Source organism: Mangifera indica, chromosome 20 (assembly GCF_011075055.1).
Source record: "Mangifera indica cultivar Alphonso chromosome 20, CATAS_Mindica_2.1, whole genome shotgun sequence".
Taxonomy (NCBI): domain Eukaryota; kingdom Viridiplantae; phylum Streptophyta; class Magnoliopsida; order Sapindales; family Anacardiaceae; genus Mangifera; species Mangifera indica.
The window spans coordinates 2,511,716-2,528,329 of record NC_058156.1 but is presented as its reverse complement, the minus strand read 5'-3'; the positions used below and the strand labels follow the sequence as shown (position 1 = coordinate 2,528,329).

The window sequence follows — 16,614 nt, the reverse complement described above, 5'->3', positions numbered from 1 at the left end:
GTACTATTGATGACATCAATTGGACATCCAATGACATTGTTCAATTGTGCCTTTGGCTATTGATTATATTTCAACTACTAGGGTAAATTGGTTCTAAATGACAAGTTCAAGTTGTTTTACGAGGGAAACACTTTGACTTACTTCAGTATTATGATCACTTAGGACTTTCTTTGATCTTCTTCTACGGAAGTCATGGAAAAGTGTTTCGATTGAGGTCAAATGTAAAAATTATATTTGATGGAAAAAAAGGCTTTTCAAATGTCGTGCTCCTAGTATCAACTTGTTGGTGGCAAAAATTTTGTAAATGACAAGTACACTAAATTGGAGATGTAATTATATGCAATCAAATAAGAATACGATGAGATTTTTAAGTGGTTAAGTTTATACTCATTGTTATGTCATTGTTTGTTTTGGAGAAAATTTGACAAAGTAACAATATGATAATATAATTTATTGTTACTTTGCGGTTTTGTCTTTGTACAATTATATATTTATAAGACAAGAAAGATAATTAGTTGTATAATTACATAATTAAATACATCTATATCTAATACATTGAATATAAATGTTTAATAATATTGTTCTTAAGAAAATTCGTTAATTGTGTTATCTCGAAAATGTAGTAGATAATTATTATTTTTATAAAAGATAAGGATGAAAGGTTTTCCTATGGAAATAAGAGATAAAAATGGTTGAAACAGTCAAGATTTATTCTTTTCGATTCTTTTAAATAGAAAAACTTCTACTAATATTCTAAATCTATCTATGTGTAGATGACATATCTAATTAATGTTCGCATAATTTATCGCTCTCTATGTAATGGATTGCTAACTGGATTAAGGATGATATAAGTGGATTAAAGACATGCATAGAATCCTTTTTAAGTGGTCCATCAAATTTTTGCACTATAGATCAAATCTTTGTAGCATGATATAAAATTTGTCTCCATTCCTGATGAATGAATGGATGATAGAGCAATGGATTAAGGATGTTAATTAGGCCTCTACTGTAGCTGATTGAGTTTCCTGCATCAATTCTTCTCATATGGCAGAAGCTGAACCTCCTCAATAAATGCCTGAGTGAGAATTACAGGTTTCAAACAAGGGTGATAATCCATGGTTGTGATTGATTCAGAGAGGTAGCTCAAAGTCCAGAGAGACCCAATTCTCTGACCACAAAAGACTTTATCCAGATTATAATGGATTGGCTATCAATTTACGTTCAACTTTTAAAGCCCTCCAAGAAGTGATTTTTTGATTGACTTTAAATATGAACCCTTGCAACTTGCATTTGTCTGTATTTATAGTTTGAAGGGATTGCTAAGTAGCATTAATCATTGCAGGCATGACTTCCCTCTTTGAAAACCAGAATAATCTCATCTCTTACAACTTACATTTTTTTAACTATTCCTCACAATGATTCAGGCTCAGCACTCATCAAAATTAAAAGAATATCTTAAAGATAGATTACGAAAACTTTTATTACTTATAAACTATACAAAATAATGTAAATAATAAAAAATAGATTATCCGAGTAATCTTTATCTATTTCAACCAAATGCCCCATAACGAAATTGATGATTTCTCCAACTAAATGATCAATTAAGTTGGAGAAATCATTTATCACTTAACTTAATGATCAATATCTTAGTAAACCCCAAGGGTAATTTGAATGATTAAGTATGAAATTCTAAAATAGACTTAAGAGGATTTGGATTTGAGATCTGTTTGCATTATATCATGATTAGACTCTTAAATTATTTAGTATAATAATTGTGAGATCAGTTACTAAACTGAAAAATAGTTAATGATTTGGGTGAGAGAGACATTCGCTTAATCAAACTGAGAATGATTTTATACAAGAATATAATGATTTGGGTGGCTAACTTGGACAAACTTGGTTGGTTTGTAGATTTTCTGTTGATAAGAAACTTCACTTAACAGCATACAACCATGAAAAGATTGTAAAGAGTGCAAAATATGTCAAACTTTCTGGAAAAAGAAAAATTCTACTAGCATACTTTTGTTGAAAATATGTATCTATGATCTCAAGCTTGAAGGACAAAACAGTATTATTATTAATATAAGGAAAGCATTTGACAGGGTTGCTCTTGCAGGCTTACTCAGCCATTATGGACAATTTCAACCCACAAATTTTAGGCATTCTAAACCGACTTACACTGGGTTTGGATCTCAAGATTGCGAGAAGGGATGTAATTTTTATGTTCTATTCTTTTTGTTTTCAACAAAATTGTGTGGATTGAGTTTTGAATATATAATTAAATATTTAATTAAAAATAAAATTACATTCAAATAATACATCATCTAAATATTTAATTGAATATTCAAAATTAGATGTACATAATATTACATATTTGTTTTTAGTAAAAAATTTCAAATTTAAGGAGAAAACACTTGTAATAAAACATTTTCTTAATCAGAATTTGTGATAATTATTATTTTATTTTAATAGGAATGAAACTAGATTTTTCCTATATTAAAATAAGATTTAGACAAAAAAATTATATTCCCTCTTAAACATAAAAATGGAGGCTAAAGGCAAGATATGTGAGGTTCAAAAACCCCTAACAAATAGTTTTAGTAACAAAAATGGAGATTTTATGTATGAGAGAGGATGGATAAGTTTTCTCTGACGATATATTAAAATCAAACTCTTAAATTATTTGGTTAAATGATTCTCGATGTAGTTGGTTCTTTCCTGAGGGGTTGGTGGAAGGATAGCAAACTAGTTTTTATTAGCCACATGGTCCATCAGGATACAGTTTATGCTTTCAAACAAGATATAGACAGCTAAGAATGTTGATAAATGACTACTAATTAAAGAGGATAAAGTAAAGTGAGAAGGCATGCAGCAGCTTAACAAAGATGACTCTAATCTTGAAATAAACTTTAACCAGATCAAGCTAGAAATCTTTTAGCACACAGAAAACATTTTGGCAATCCACATTATTTGCTGCTATGAACTGAACAACTCCGTAAAAAATTTGTCGATTCAGGGCTCACCACACAAAATTTCTGCAAAAACCAAACTACTGTACTGAACATATGTCTGCAATGGCTTATTACATATATATAGAAAAAGAAACAAAATCACATAGCTCTTCTTGTATGCTTTAACAGATGTACCCGACTCTTGCTAGCAAACTTGCTATCCAGACAAACACAGATTCTCACATTAAAACAAGAAAACTTTTCACAGTATCACTAAGCTGTTGCATTCTCAGTCACTCCTTTAACCTGTTCATGGTCTCCTTTAACCTGTTCATGGTTGCCAAGTTGGCTGAAGTTACCTTTCTGCTTGAAGAGTTGATTGTGGTGATGCCTGCAATATAGGCGGTGCTCGTGTGCCACATAATTTGATGGGCTAATCACACAGCCACCATGGGTACACCTGAAACAGGCTTTGTGGTATGATGTGCCGTCTACTGCCACCTATAAGATGCAGTAACTGGGTCAGTACAACAGCCAAACTATGTAATAGAATGAAAACAAAATCTTAAATAATTAGTTTGTAACATAAACATTTAATTTAAGAGAGCTCTTTGATATAATGAGTGATCCTGTTTATTAACTATTAAGTGATATTGTTAATGCTTTTCGAGAGAATGAGAAACTATATATGACAAGCAGAAATCTAAGAGAGGACAATGTTCTTCACAATTCAAACAAAATACAAACAAAAATCCATCTCTAAGATACAAACAAATTAGGCTTTTAATGCATGGTTATAACACCGACATATTATTTTCTAAGAAAGTGAAATTGCTAGAAAAGTTACCAATGGAGCTTATTACAATTGCTACTTTTACCTTCTCAATTGGGTAAACAGTTTTCTTACAAGCAACACATTTCTCCTGAGTTCCAGCAAACATACTGGAAACTCTGCTATTTTTTACCTGAAAAATTCACTCACCATAAGAAACAACTTACTATGAATATAATTTATATGAATAAAAAGGAGAATTATAAAACTGAATACTCTGTGTACCTGATCAGCAGATCTCTCAACCCTAACAGTTTTTGGAGTTCCTAGAGAAAAGAAAGAAGAAACCAATGAATAATCTTAAACAAACAGATACTAGATTAGGTAAATATCCCAAGAAACAAAGTCAGTAACGAATAAGCACCTTCAAAACTCTTATCCAAGCTCCCAGTCATCTTAAACAGTTGATCAAAGTGAGGCTTGCAATACAAAACGCCCTCAAAGGACGAATAATTGAACAACTGCAATGTTGTAGCAGAAACTGAGAAATAAAGGTAAAGTGGAAAAATCGATACCATCTATAGAATATTTCACACATTATTTCCTGTTAACATAAATATGATACTCCAGGGATTTTTGTAGCTCCCACAAAGTTCTCAAAATTTCAACATCAAGCTGAATAATAATTAAATTTCAAGTTTGAAAAAAGCAACACCATTCTGCAGCATTTTATTGTAAACACCTTTACAAGTATTCGATTTTTATCAGTATGAAAGTCCTTACATCTAGTTCTTGTCTTTTGTCTCTTCCTCCTATTCCATTCCCTCAGGCTCAAAAGAAATAAAAGTAGATAGAACTTCAACTTTAAAATTTATTTAAACCCTTGAGTTGGTGACATTTCTACCCATAGTCTGAAATTACAGAATCTGTTGTTTACCAGATACTTCCCTGGGGATTTCAAAATTTTCCTGGCAAACAAATGAATCTAAATCCTCAACAATGGATAATGCTTCACATGGTTATAATTCTCTATGATTATTCAACCAATGAAAGATTTGAAATATTTGAGAAAGTAGAACAAAGAATTAATTCACTAATCATTTGAGACTGTTGCTGACAAACGATATATGTGGCCTTCCAATTCATCATATCTCACACGTCTATTAGCTAGCATTGTTGATGATTTTCATTGAACCAATAAGCACAACTTTTTCAATAAAAGGTATCAAATCCTCTTATAATTGACCATACGCCAGGAATTTCTAACTTGTTTGATGGGTCTACCATTAACGAAGAGAACACAAAGTTTCAAATATCCCCAGGATGAACCAATAAAAGATTAGTAAATACAGCCTTGGAAGAACCAAACTATGTTTATACAGTTGAACACAGGAAGATCGTAGTTAATATAAGTTTAATTTCGATATGGGGATCCTCATCCGATTCAAAACAAACTCAAAACTGCAATCCCATAATGAACTGGCAACAAATTAAGAAAAAAAATACCATTAAACAGTCTCGTAACTGGCAACAATCATCTCTTTAAATATAAAAATCGAAACTTCAATAGCAAAAAACAAAAGGACAACATAAAAAAGGTAGTTTCTGAGATGTAAACATGATCAACCAAAAGGAAAGGAAGTAAAAATTCAATTCAGCATGCAAGAGAATATGTGTTTCTCTAAGTTTTTAATAGAGTGAGAGTTTGTTTGAATCACCTTGAGAGTCCCCTTACAGTGGTGGCATCTGAAGCAAGCCCTGTGATAGACTTTGTTATCAGCAGTAAGCTCATCAACCAAATACACAGTCTTATCACACGCCGTACACTTCTGGGTTGTTCCTCCAAAAGTTGCCATCTCAGATCTTCCTCCTCACAAAATTGGTTGCTCTCTGTATAACAAAAAACAAAATATAAACACACACACACACACTTTCAAATCTCTGATGATGGGAAAGAAGACGACTTTGTCTTCTAAATACAACTCTCTTTTTAAAATTTTGTTTGTAAATCAAACAGTAGTAGGTGTTTTCTTTGACTTTGGCCAATCACACCTCTAATAGTTGTCTAAGTCAGGGACAATTTGGTACTTTTAACTAAGACGATCTTTGCCAATCTTAATCGAGGAGTACAGATATTTGAGTATACAATCAACCTAATTAATTATATACTCAAAACAAAATTTTCATATACAGATTCGAGAATACAATTAGCAATCTATGTAATTAATTATATACTTAAAACAAAATTTTCGTACACAGATTTGAGTATACAATCAGCTATCTGTGTAATTAGTTATATGCGTAAAACAAAATTTTCGTACACAGATTTGAGTATACAATCAACTATCTTTATAATTGATTATATAATCAAAACTATATACGTATAAAATTAAATTTAAATCAAATTAAACTCGAATTTGATTTAACTAATAAGTGGATGAACCTAAATCTGAGCCTGAGTCTGAGCTTGAGTTTAACTTTAGGCTTAACAACCCTGAAAAATTTATGTTCGAGTTTGAGCATGTTGTTTAGCAAATTGCTCAAACTCGGTCCATTTAGGTTTATTATTATAGCTTAAAATTTATAAAATAATTTTTTAGTTTATTAATTATTAAGTTAAAAGATCATAATAACTTAATTGACTTATTTATAATAGTTTTTTTAATTTGAAAATGTAATTTTTATTTTTTTTAAATGTGAAAAAATTGTTGATCAGAAGCTCGACTGTCATAATTTCATTTTGAATTCGAATTCTTTCAAATCTTAAAATCATGGTTTAAACTCAGATTTGAAATTCGAATCATGATTTTTTAATTTATACTCATTCAAGTCAAGTGAGAAGATAAATTTGAGTTAATTTGATTCAAATATAATTTTATGTATATATAATTTTATTATTTTAAACTTACCATTATACCCTCAACATATAATAAAAACTTTTCAATCGCGGGAAACTAAACTCACCGGATTGTTTCCTATTCCACTTCCTTAAACAGCGCGTGTAGATGAGATGAGACATAGAGCGAGTGGGGACATAGTGGGCAGGAGATATGATTCTTTATTTTGTCATTATATTTTATCTATATGAAAATCATAAGAAAATCTGTCTGACAGATAGAATGCTACTTTTTTTTCTCTCAATAATGTTCAACTTTTTTTCGCTCCAAATTTTTTTTTCCAAACCGCCCCGCTGTCTCCCTTTTGCCTTTTGCCTTTTGCCCTTACTTTAATTTTGATTACACGTGTCTTCTCATGATAAGCCTTTAGAATCATATTAAATATCAACTTAAGAAAAATAGAGCTAACAAATAGGGAATATTTAAACCTGTACGATTGTATCCGACTGTAAAATCTATTATTATGATAAAATTTTTAGAAAATTATATCTCAAAAATTAGTTTGAGAGGTTGAAAAGTCATATGAATCTCATAATATTATATGTGCTAGTGGTGAATACCATAATATTGGTGTTACCATCCATATATGTAATTATAATTAGAAGATATAATGATAATTTTGATACCAAATAATAATTCAAATAAAGATAAGATTTTTGTTGGTCAGAATTCCAGAGGAGGAGAAAGAGACTGTTGGAATATGGTGATATGTCGAAGACTCTTCCTCGTCGGTGATGATACTAGAGATTGAAAACTAAACCTTAGAGGAGAAATGTCATTTTTTAAAATTGGACAAGGAAAAAAACTTTTAGTTTTTAAGATTTAGGAGGGAAAAAAAGAGACTAAATTTTAAGGGGTTAGAGTTTCGTTAACTTTAATCACTTATGAGTGAGTGTGTGAGATTTTCAAAGTTAAGAGATAAAAAATTAAAAAAACATCATATTTTGGGTGGGAATAAGTCCTTTGGCCTAATATGACTGTATCTGACTTTAAATCTACTATTAGGATAACATTTTTAGAAAATCACACTTCAAAAATTAATTATTAAAATTAAAAAATTCAAGCCATATAAATCTCACAATATCATGTGCGCTAGTGGTGAATACCGTAATGCTAGTATTACCACTCACGCTACACAATTACAACCGAGAGATATAATTATGGCTTTAATACTAAATTATATGAATCTTGAGAGAATTACACCTCAAAAATTAGCTATTGAAATTAAAAAGTTTAATATTATACAAATAGTATACTAAAAGTTTATATTTTTTAATATGAAATTCAAATCTCATACCTTATATTTAAAATTCTGACATATTCATACCCATACTTGTGAGTATATCAAGTTCACTCATCAAAATCTATTACCAGTAAGTATGGATTCAAACTAGTATGAGTCCTGCATCTAAAATTCATACTCAGTTTTTTAAATAGGTGTTTGTAGGTAACCCACCTTTTTCATCAAGGTTAAAAAAAAAAAAAAGCAGATGAATTTTCATATTTGTTGAAATTTTAATTAGAGCAGTAAATGGAGACACAATATTTAATATTTGATCAGAATGGCCCTAAAACAGAATCAAAACCTCTCTATTGTTACATATGAAATGAATTTCCATCACATGTAAAATCAATTAATGATAGGGGGCTTGCAATAAATGTGTTATGTGAACACATTTAAAGCAAAAGAAGTTAGTCAATTTTCTAGGGCAATAAGGGTGGCAGAAATATTATAAATCTGGACTCAAAATTTTGAATATTATTTGTAATTTGAAGGTTATAATATTGTGAATCTGAATCTGAAGTCTTGAATATTATGAATCTGAATCTAAAATCTTTTATAATCCGAAGTTTATAAAATCATGAATTTGGACCTGAAGTTATGAATCTCATTTGTAATATGAAGTTTACAAAAACATATATCTAAGTCAGAAGTCTTGAATATTATTTAAATATTTATATTTATTATTATTATAATAATTGTATCCGATTTGTAATATAAAGTTTATAAAATCGTAAAAATGAATATATATATATATATATATATATATATATATATATATATATATATATATATATATATATATATGAGCCCGAAGTTCCAAGTTTTATCAAAGTCTTTATTTTATATTAACTATATCAAATTTACAACTTGAAGTTTGTATAAATTGTGAAAAATATGGATTTGAAGTCTAAAATATAATCAGAACACATATTGTAATATTTTAAATACTAATTATAAAACTAGAAGTTTTATAAATATGAGATAATATATGACTCTGAAGCTTCCAAAAATTAATCTTAATATTTCTCCTACAAAATCAGTTATTTTGTAAATATGAGATAATATTTGAACCTGAAGTTTCAAAAATTAACTCATATATATTATTTACAAAACTAGAAGTTTTGTAAATACGACAATATTTGAACACGAAGTTCCTAAAATTGCATAGATAATATTAAATGGGCTTTTCATATGATTCTTCCCCTAAATTATATGAGCCTTGAAAAATTGATTAAATAAAATGTCCTAAAAGGACAAATATACAACTATTATTTTCCCAGCATCACATCCTTTATATTTTATTATCATATTCTCATCCCTTTCAATATTTTGTATATGTTACGACTAATGTAATTTTTAAATAAAAGGAAATAAACTTCAAAATTGAAGTGTTGATTTTAAATGCTGATGATGGAGACATGTGTTTTGTGGATAGTGCAACAATGCACATGATTCTCAAGGAAAAGAAATTTTTCTCAATTTTAGCATTGATTGAAGTTAAAGTAAATACTATATTAGGATCAATAAATCTGATTGAAGGCACCAAAAAAGTTACAAATTTATTAAAAAATGGGATTAGATTAAACATCAATGATGCATTATATTCAAGTAGATCCAAAAAAAATCTACTTGGTTTTAAAGATAAATGAAAAAATAGTTATCACATTAAAACCATGAGTGAAAATGATACAGAATTTATCTGTATAATTGGTAATTCCTTTAAAAGAAGGCTTATACTAGAAAAATTACCCGCTTTATCATCTGGATTATATTATACAATCATAAAGACAATTGAAACCTATACAATATCGAATCAGAAGTTCTTTGATCCAAAAACATTTATACTTTGACATGATCATTTAGACCACCTAGGATTTACAATGATATATAAGATTATTGAAAATTTACATGACATACATTAAAGAATCATAAAATTTTATTATCCAGTGAAAAATTTTGCACTGCTTGTTAAGACCATCTCCCTCTAAAATTGGAGTTGAATCCCTATCATTTCTACAAAGGATTCAACGAGACATATGTGAACCCATTCATCCACCAAGTGGATCATTTCGTTATTTTATAGTTTTAATTGATGCATTTGCATGATGGTTTCATGTTTATTTATTGCCAACTTGAAATATTGTATTTGCTAAATTGTTAACACAAATTATCAAATTAATGACACATTTCGCAGAGTATTCGATCAAGTCAATATAACTAGATAATGTTGGTGAATTTACATCCAAGACATTTGATGATTATTGCATGTCTACGGGGATTGATGTTAAATATCCAGTCCCGCATGTTCACACATAGAATGGATTAGCTAAGTCTCTTATCAAACGACTCCAGAACATTGCACGCATTTTATTACTAAAAAGTCAATTACTTACTTCTATATGAGGACATATTATATTACATACTACAATGTTAATTTGCTTGCGACCTTTTTCTTATCATGAATATTCTCCCTTACAATTAGTTTTTTATTACCAACTTGATATATCTCATTTGTAAATATTTGGTTGTGATATATATATCCTTATTGCGTCTCCTCAACATATAAAATTAGGATCCCAACGCTGTTTGAGAATATATGTTGGATATAATTCATTATTTATTATCAGATATTTGAAACCATTAATAGATGATCTTTTTACTATACAATTTATAAATTGTCACTTTGATAAGACAACATTCCCATTTTTAAGGGAAAAGAAAACGCCTCTTAAAGTTAGGTGTGAACTTACTTGATATATACTTACCATGTCTCATCTAAATCCTCACATATCCCAAAGTGAAACTGAAGTGCAGAAGATAATACGTTTACAAATTATTGCCCACCAAATGTTTAATGTATTTGTAGATACAACAAAAGTGATAAGATCACATGTTCCAACTGCCAATGCATCAGCAAGAATTAATGTGACTATTAAATAATCTATTCGAATTGTGATTGATCAATCTACTGCATGTTAGAAGCTTGGTAGACCTATTGGATCAAAGGACACTGTCCCTCAAAAAAGAAAAGTAAATAATCAAATAGATATTAATCATGATGATCCTAAAATAAATGAAAAATCCACACTCTCTAATATTCCTTCAGAAAAGGTTATGGTCATTAAAGAGACCTAAGCCCCTAATGTGGTACAAAATCCTAAAGAACAGGAAAATGTGAATATTGAAATATCTTTAAATTATGTTTATACACGAGAGATGTGAAACTGTGAAACAGATAACATTGATAATATATTCTCATTTGTAGTAGCTACTGAAATTATGAATAATGATAATTTTGAATCACGTACTGTGACTGAGTGTAAACAAAGACATAATTAGCCTAAATAGGCAGAAGCCATTCGAGCGTAATTAGAGTCTCTAGCAAAACGTCAAGTGTTTGGGTTATAGTTTCAACACCTTTAGACATACAACCTGTTGGATATAAATGAGTATTTGTGAGAAAAAAATGAGAAAAATAAAATTGCTAGATATAAAGCTAGGTTTGTAGCCAAAGCTTTTTCCAAAGGCCAGGTATAGACTTTGATGAAACATATGCATCTACGATGGATATAATTACATTAAGATATTTAATCAGTTTAACAGTCTCTAAAAGACTAGATATGTGTCTAATAGATGTAGTTACTACTTATTTATATGAAAAATTTGATATTAAAATTTATATGAAACTCCATGAAGGATATAAATTGCCTGAAACAAAAAGGGTTAATTCAAGAGGCATGTATTCAATTAAATTACAAAGATTATTATACAGATTAAAACAATTTGGATGTATATGGTACAATTGCCTCAGTGAATATTTAAAAAAGAAGGCTATGTAAATGATCCTATATGTCCATGTGTCTTTATAAAAAGGTCAGAATCGAGATTTGTTATTATAACAGTTTATGTTGATGACATAAATTTAATTAAAACTCTTAAAAAACTCTCAAAAATTATTGAATATCTGAAAAAAGAATTTGAGATGAAGAATTTAGGTAAAACAAAATATTGTTTCAGTCTGTAGATCGAGTATAATTCAAATAGAATACTTATCCATAAATTAGCGTATATTGAAAAATTATTAAAACGCTTTAATATGAATAAGAGTTGCCCTTTGAGCACCCTAATAATTGTTCAGTCTCTTAATCTAAAAAAAAAGATTCATTTCGTCCTAAAAAAGAAGATTAAATGATATTCAGTCTTAAAGTATTGTATCTTAATGCTATTGAAACTTTATTATATTTGACCCAATGTACTAAATCAACTATATCTTTTGCAGTTAATTTATTAGTCCGATTTAGCTTTGCACTGACCCATTGCCACTGAAACAGAATCAAATATATACTCTGTTACCTATGTAGAACTAGAAATTTGAGATTATTTTATTCTGTCAAATCCTCTAAAAATCTTAGTTTGATTAGATATGCAAATATTGGTTATCTTTCTGACCTGTATAAGGCATGTTCACAGACGGGATATATTTTGACTTATAATGATAGAACAATATCATGGTATTCCACCAAATAGACCTTAGGTGTAATATTTTCAAATTATTCAGAGATTCTAGCGCTCCATGAAGCTAACCGATAATGCATATGGTTATGGTCTATCATTTATCATATACGAAATACATGCAGTATTCCTTCTACAACAGACACTCTTTGCATCTTATACGAAGACAATGCAACATGTATTGCCTAAATTAGATATGGATATATCAAAAGAGACAGAACCAAACGTATCTCAGATAAGTTTTTTTATACTCATGAACTCCAATAAAGTAGAAAAATTGATGTTAAACAAATATGATCTAGTAAGACTCTTACAGATTTGTTCACTAAGAGATTATCGATATCAACATTTGAAACGTTAGTGTATAACATCAATATACGGTGGCTTAACAAATAACAAAATTAATTCCATTACAAAGAGGGAGAACATTTATCAAAGAGAGTATTTATCAGGGGAAGCAAATTTTTTTAAGTTCATCATATTTTGGATAAAATGTATACTATATTTTTTTCCTTTTACTAGATTTTATCCCACTAGATTTTTCTAGTAAAGTTTTTAATAAGACAGTTTTAACACGTCTAACCTCACTTTACAGAACATTAAATAATTATGTTCTGTTGCTTTGATTTTTATCTCACTGGATTTTTTATTAACAAAGTTAATATAATTATCTGTAAATAGTAAAAATTCAAGAGAGAGTCTTACATATAAAATAAATTTCCACTAAATGTGAAATCAATTATTGATGGGGGCTTGTAATAAATGTGTTGTCTGAAGACATTTAAAACAAAAGAAACTAGTCAATTTTCTTGGGCGATAAGGGTGGCGGAAAACTGTTGCATAAACCCCCCCTTCCATCACTTGTAAATATATTTAAAAAACACAACCCTTTTTCCTTAACCACTCTCTCAATCACCCAGATTTTCATTTCCATTTTTCCTTCCTTTTTTCTCTTTAATTCTCTTCTTATATTTGCAATTATCATTACTATTACTTTTATAACATTCCTTCAAATATTTTTCTTATTAAAGGAAGAGTCCACTCGCTAACTTCTTGAGCCGAAAGCTGAAGTGGGAACTAATTCGTTAATGTACAGTGAGGTCCATATGACCAAAGAGACGCACCTTGGTTTGGACCCAAAAATATTATATAACATGCCAAAAAGGAAGCATTCCGCATGTTGTATTTTTCAGAGGTGTATCTAATTTAATTCAAATTATAAAATTGAATCAAATTATTTAAAAATTATAATTTAGTTTGATTTGTAAAATAGTTTGGTTTGGATTGAAAAGTTTTCAAACTATTTTTTCCAGTTTAGATTGTTGTTTAGAGAATTTTCAAATCAAATTAAACTACATACCGTATTTTTTTAAAATATATATATAATTATATTTGATAAAATTTTCTAATAAGAAATTAGGTGTATAACTTGTTTTTTCATATTTATTTTGTTATATGTATATTGTGTATATTTTATATGTTTATATTATATTCTAGAAATCTATAATTTAATTACTTTTATTAAATAATATATATTTAGGAGTGCATGATTTCAATAAACTAAAACTGTAATCCAAACTGGATTAAACCATATTTTTTCAGTTTGATTTGCTCTGGTGTAAAAAATTTTCAAACCGGTTTTTCCAGTTTGATTTAAAAAAACTTTCAAACTATACTAAATCAAATTATGCACACCCCTACACTTTTTTCTTTCTTTCCTCATCTATGGGGCTAACATTTTGGTCTAAGTATTTAGTTTCCATATTGGATTGAGCTGCCCTTGTTCTATGTTTGAATTCTTGAGTGCTTAAGAATGAGTCTATGCAACCTCTAAGAAGTAGTTTGAGTGATAAGAGAAGGAAATTAATCAAACTCTCGATTTACCTTACTGAGTGGTTATGAAATTGGTGATTGAACTTAGACTTTGACCTATTCAATATAGATGATTTCATCTTTAATAAGCAATTTGTCGAATTGGCATTTTGTAAGGGAAGGGAAATAGGAAATGGCGTGGAGTGTTATTTTAAAAGACATTTTATGATCAACCCATTTTCCAACCCATTCTCCAAAGTAGGATGATAATTTCCTCAAGGATCAAAAGTAGTGTCAACAAGGAAGTGAAAAGTGACATGAAAATTAATTAAAATAACTTAATCTTCCCGAAATTAAATGGTATTAGTCAACATTCTATGAATATATAGTTAAGATCTTAAAATAATACTCTTTTTACCCTCATTTCTAATTTTAAAAATTTCTTGATATAATTAAAGCAGTATTGATAAGACTATTCAATCTTATCAAATTATTTTGTAAATTTTTGTTGTTTTATAGTTAATTTAGATTCAAAAATTGTTTGTTTACTTTAAATCTATATTATCATAAATGATTGATCAAATTTTGAGTTATAAATTACAAAAAAAAAAACCACTTGAACAAGATCAAAAACATAGATAAAAAGCAAAAAAATGAAAAATATGTGCGATCACTCTTATCACTCCTACTGTCGGTCCTACCCAAACAAATCTTAAAATTTCAATATCAATTATTTAAACAAGATAAAAAACAACATAATAAAATGTTTACTTATTTGAATTAAGATAAATATGTTGTCATTTTTTTTTATTTTTAAGTGAATTTTAGATAAAATTTTGGATGATAAAGTGTTTGAGTGGTTATAGTTCTTAAGGTTAAAGATAATAGCAAAGCATATATTAATTTGGGATCTTGGTTATATCTGTATAAACCATAAAGTGTTGATTAATATTTTTAACCCCAATAAAATTAGGTCTTTTAAAATTAATTTTCCATGCATAAATCTCACTTGGCTTCTCATGAAGTCTGTTGTGTTATCACACCCCTCACACGATAACCTTCCCTCTCATGTGGAGACAACAATTAAATACCTTCAAATTAAGGATTTAGAATTAATGGTATTGATTAAGTTGAGTCACGTTGAACAGTACTCATTTTTCAATACTTTGGTTTTAGTCATAGAAAAATTAATAAATCATTCATCGTCATATTTAATAGCTTGTAGCGTAGAGATTTAAGCATTTTATTGTAGATTTATGGCGGTTTAGAGGTTGGTATTTGCTAGATTTGAACATTTGTGAAATTGTTTGAATTTTTTGCATTTTGGTTGAAATTTGTTAATAGATTTGTGTTAAAATATGTTTAGAATTGTTTGACGATGAAATCCATTTAACACAAAAATTATGGTCATTTTTGTTTTGATATGTGAAATGTGGTCAATGCAATTAACTTCCCAAATAAGAATGCACAAATATTCTAGCTTAAAATTCACTAATTTAGAGTTTAAATTTATTGTAACACTTGCATGTAATGATCTTTGTTGTTTGATTTCATGTTTTAGGTACGAAATATTTGTAAACGAGCGTAAGAGATTGAATATTTGTAAATGAGAGCAAGAGATTGTAGTTTAGTTAAAGGTTTTATCAAAAAGTTAGATATGAGCATAATGTTGTATTTTAACAGGTTAATTGGTTAAACTAGTATAAGATTTAGGGAGCGTTTGATTTGAGTAATATTTTATTATCAAAATTAAAAAATTATCTTCAAGATAGATTACTTAAAAAATTACTATATATAAATTATTACTATATTTGATAAAATTTAATAAAAATAAATAATTATTGTATTTAATTAGAAGTAATAAAAGAATATTAATATATTATTTTACTTAAATGTTTTTGGGATAATTATTTTAAAATATTTTTTATATTACTTATATTAATTGAAAATGAAATTATTTTTGTTCTAAAAAAATAATAAATAAAAATATAATTATAATAAAACTAAAATTACTTTAGTAATATTTTAATATTTAAGGTAAAAGTGATAATTAGATTACTACCTATATTTCTTCTCACATCATCATTGGTAATAGAAAATTACCATAATATTTTATTACTCACAAGTTAAACAAGATAATATAAATAGTAAAATATAAATTATAAAGATAATATTTACTTATTAAGAATCAAACGTCCCGTTAGAGTCATTGATTATTCTCATAAACCCCTTTAATTTTGGTTAATATATTAAAATCCCAAAGTATTATGGATGTAGCAAATACAAAAGTAATTAGAGTTTTTTAAAATTAAAACAAAAATATTTGGCATGCTGGTTACCAATAAGTCTCAAATTCTCAATGTAATAGATATAGACCATATGCAT

General features: G+C 28.3%; 1 protein-coding gene across 1 annotated transcript; it reads right to left on the bottom strand.

Moving 5' to 3' along the window:
* Positions 1 to 3,032: 3,032 nt before the first annotated feature.
* On the bottom strand, positions 3,033 to 5,741 carry LOC123203898 (LIM domain-containing protein WLIM1-like). Its single transcript, XM_044620369.1, has 5 exons — positions 5,442 to 5,741; positions 4,148 to 4,244; positions 4,009 to 4,049; positions 3,830 to 3,916; positions 3,033 to 3,452 (listed from the first exon to the last, which is right to left on the bottom strand). Exons 1-5 carry the CDS (start codon positions 5,577 to 5,579, stop codon positions 3,225 to 3,227), a joined length of 591 nt encoding a protein of 196 aa, XP_044476304.1. The 5' UTR covers positions 5,580 to 5,741; the 3' UTR covers positions 3,033 to 3,224.
* Between the last annotated feature and the right edge of the window lie 10,873 nt (positions 5,742 to 16,614).

Coding starts and splice junctions, on each gene's coding strand:
- LOC123203898 (XM_044620369.1), bottom strand. CDS start 5,579: ATGGCAACTTTTGGAGGAACAACCCAGAAGTGTACGGCGTGTGATAAG. Junction 4,245..5,441: donor ACTGTAAGGGGACTCTCAAG/GTGATTCAAACA, acceptor ACAACATTGCAG/TTGTTCAATTATTCGTCCTT. Junction 4,050..4,147: donor CTTGGATAAGAGTTTTGAAG/GTGCTTATTCGT, acceptor TCTTTTCTCTAG/GAACTCCAAAAACTGTTAGG.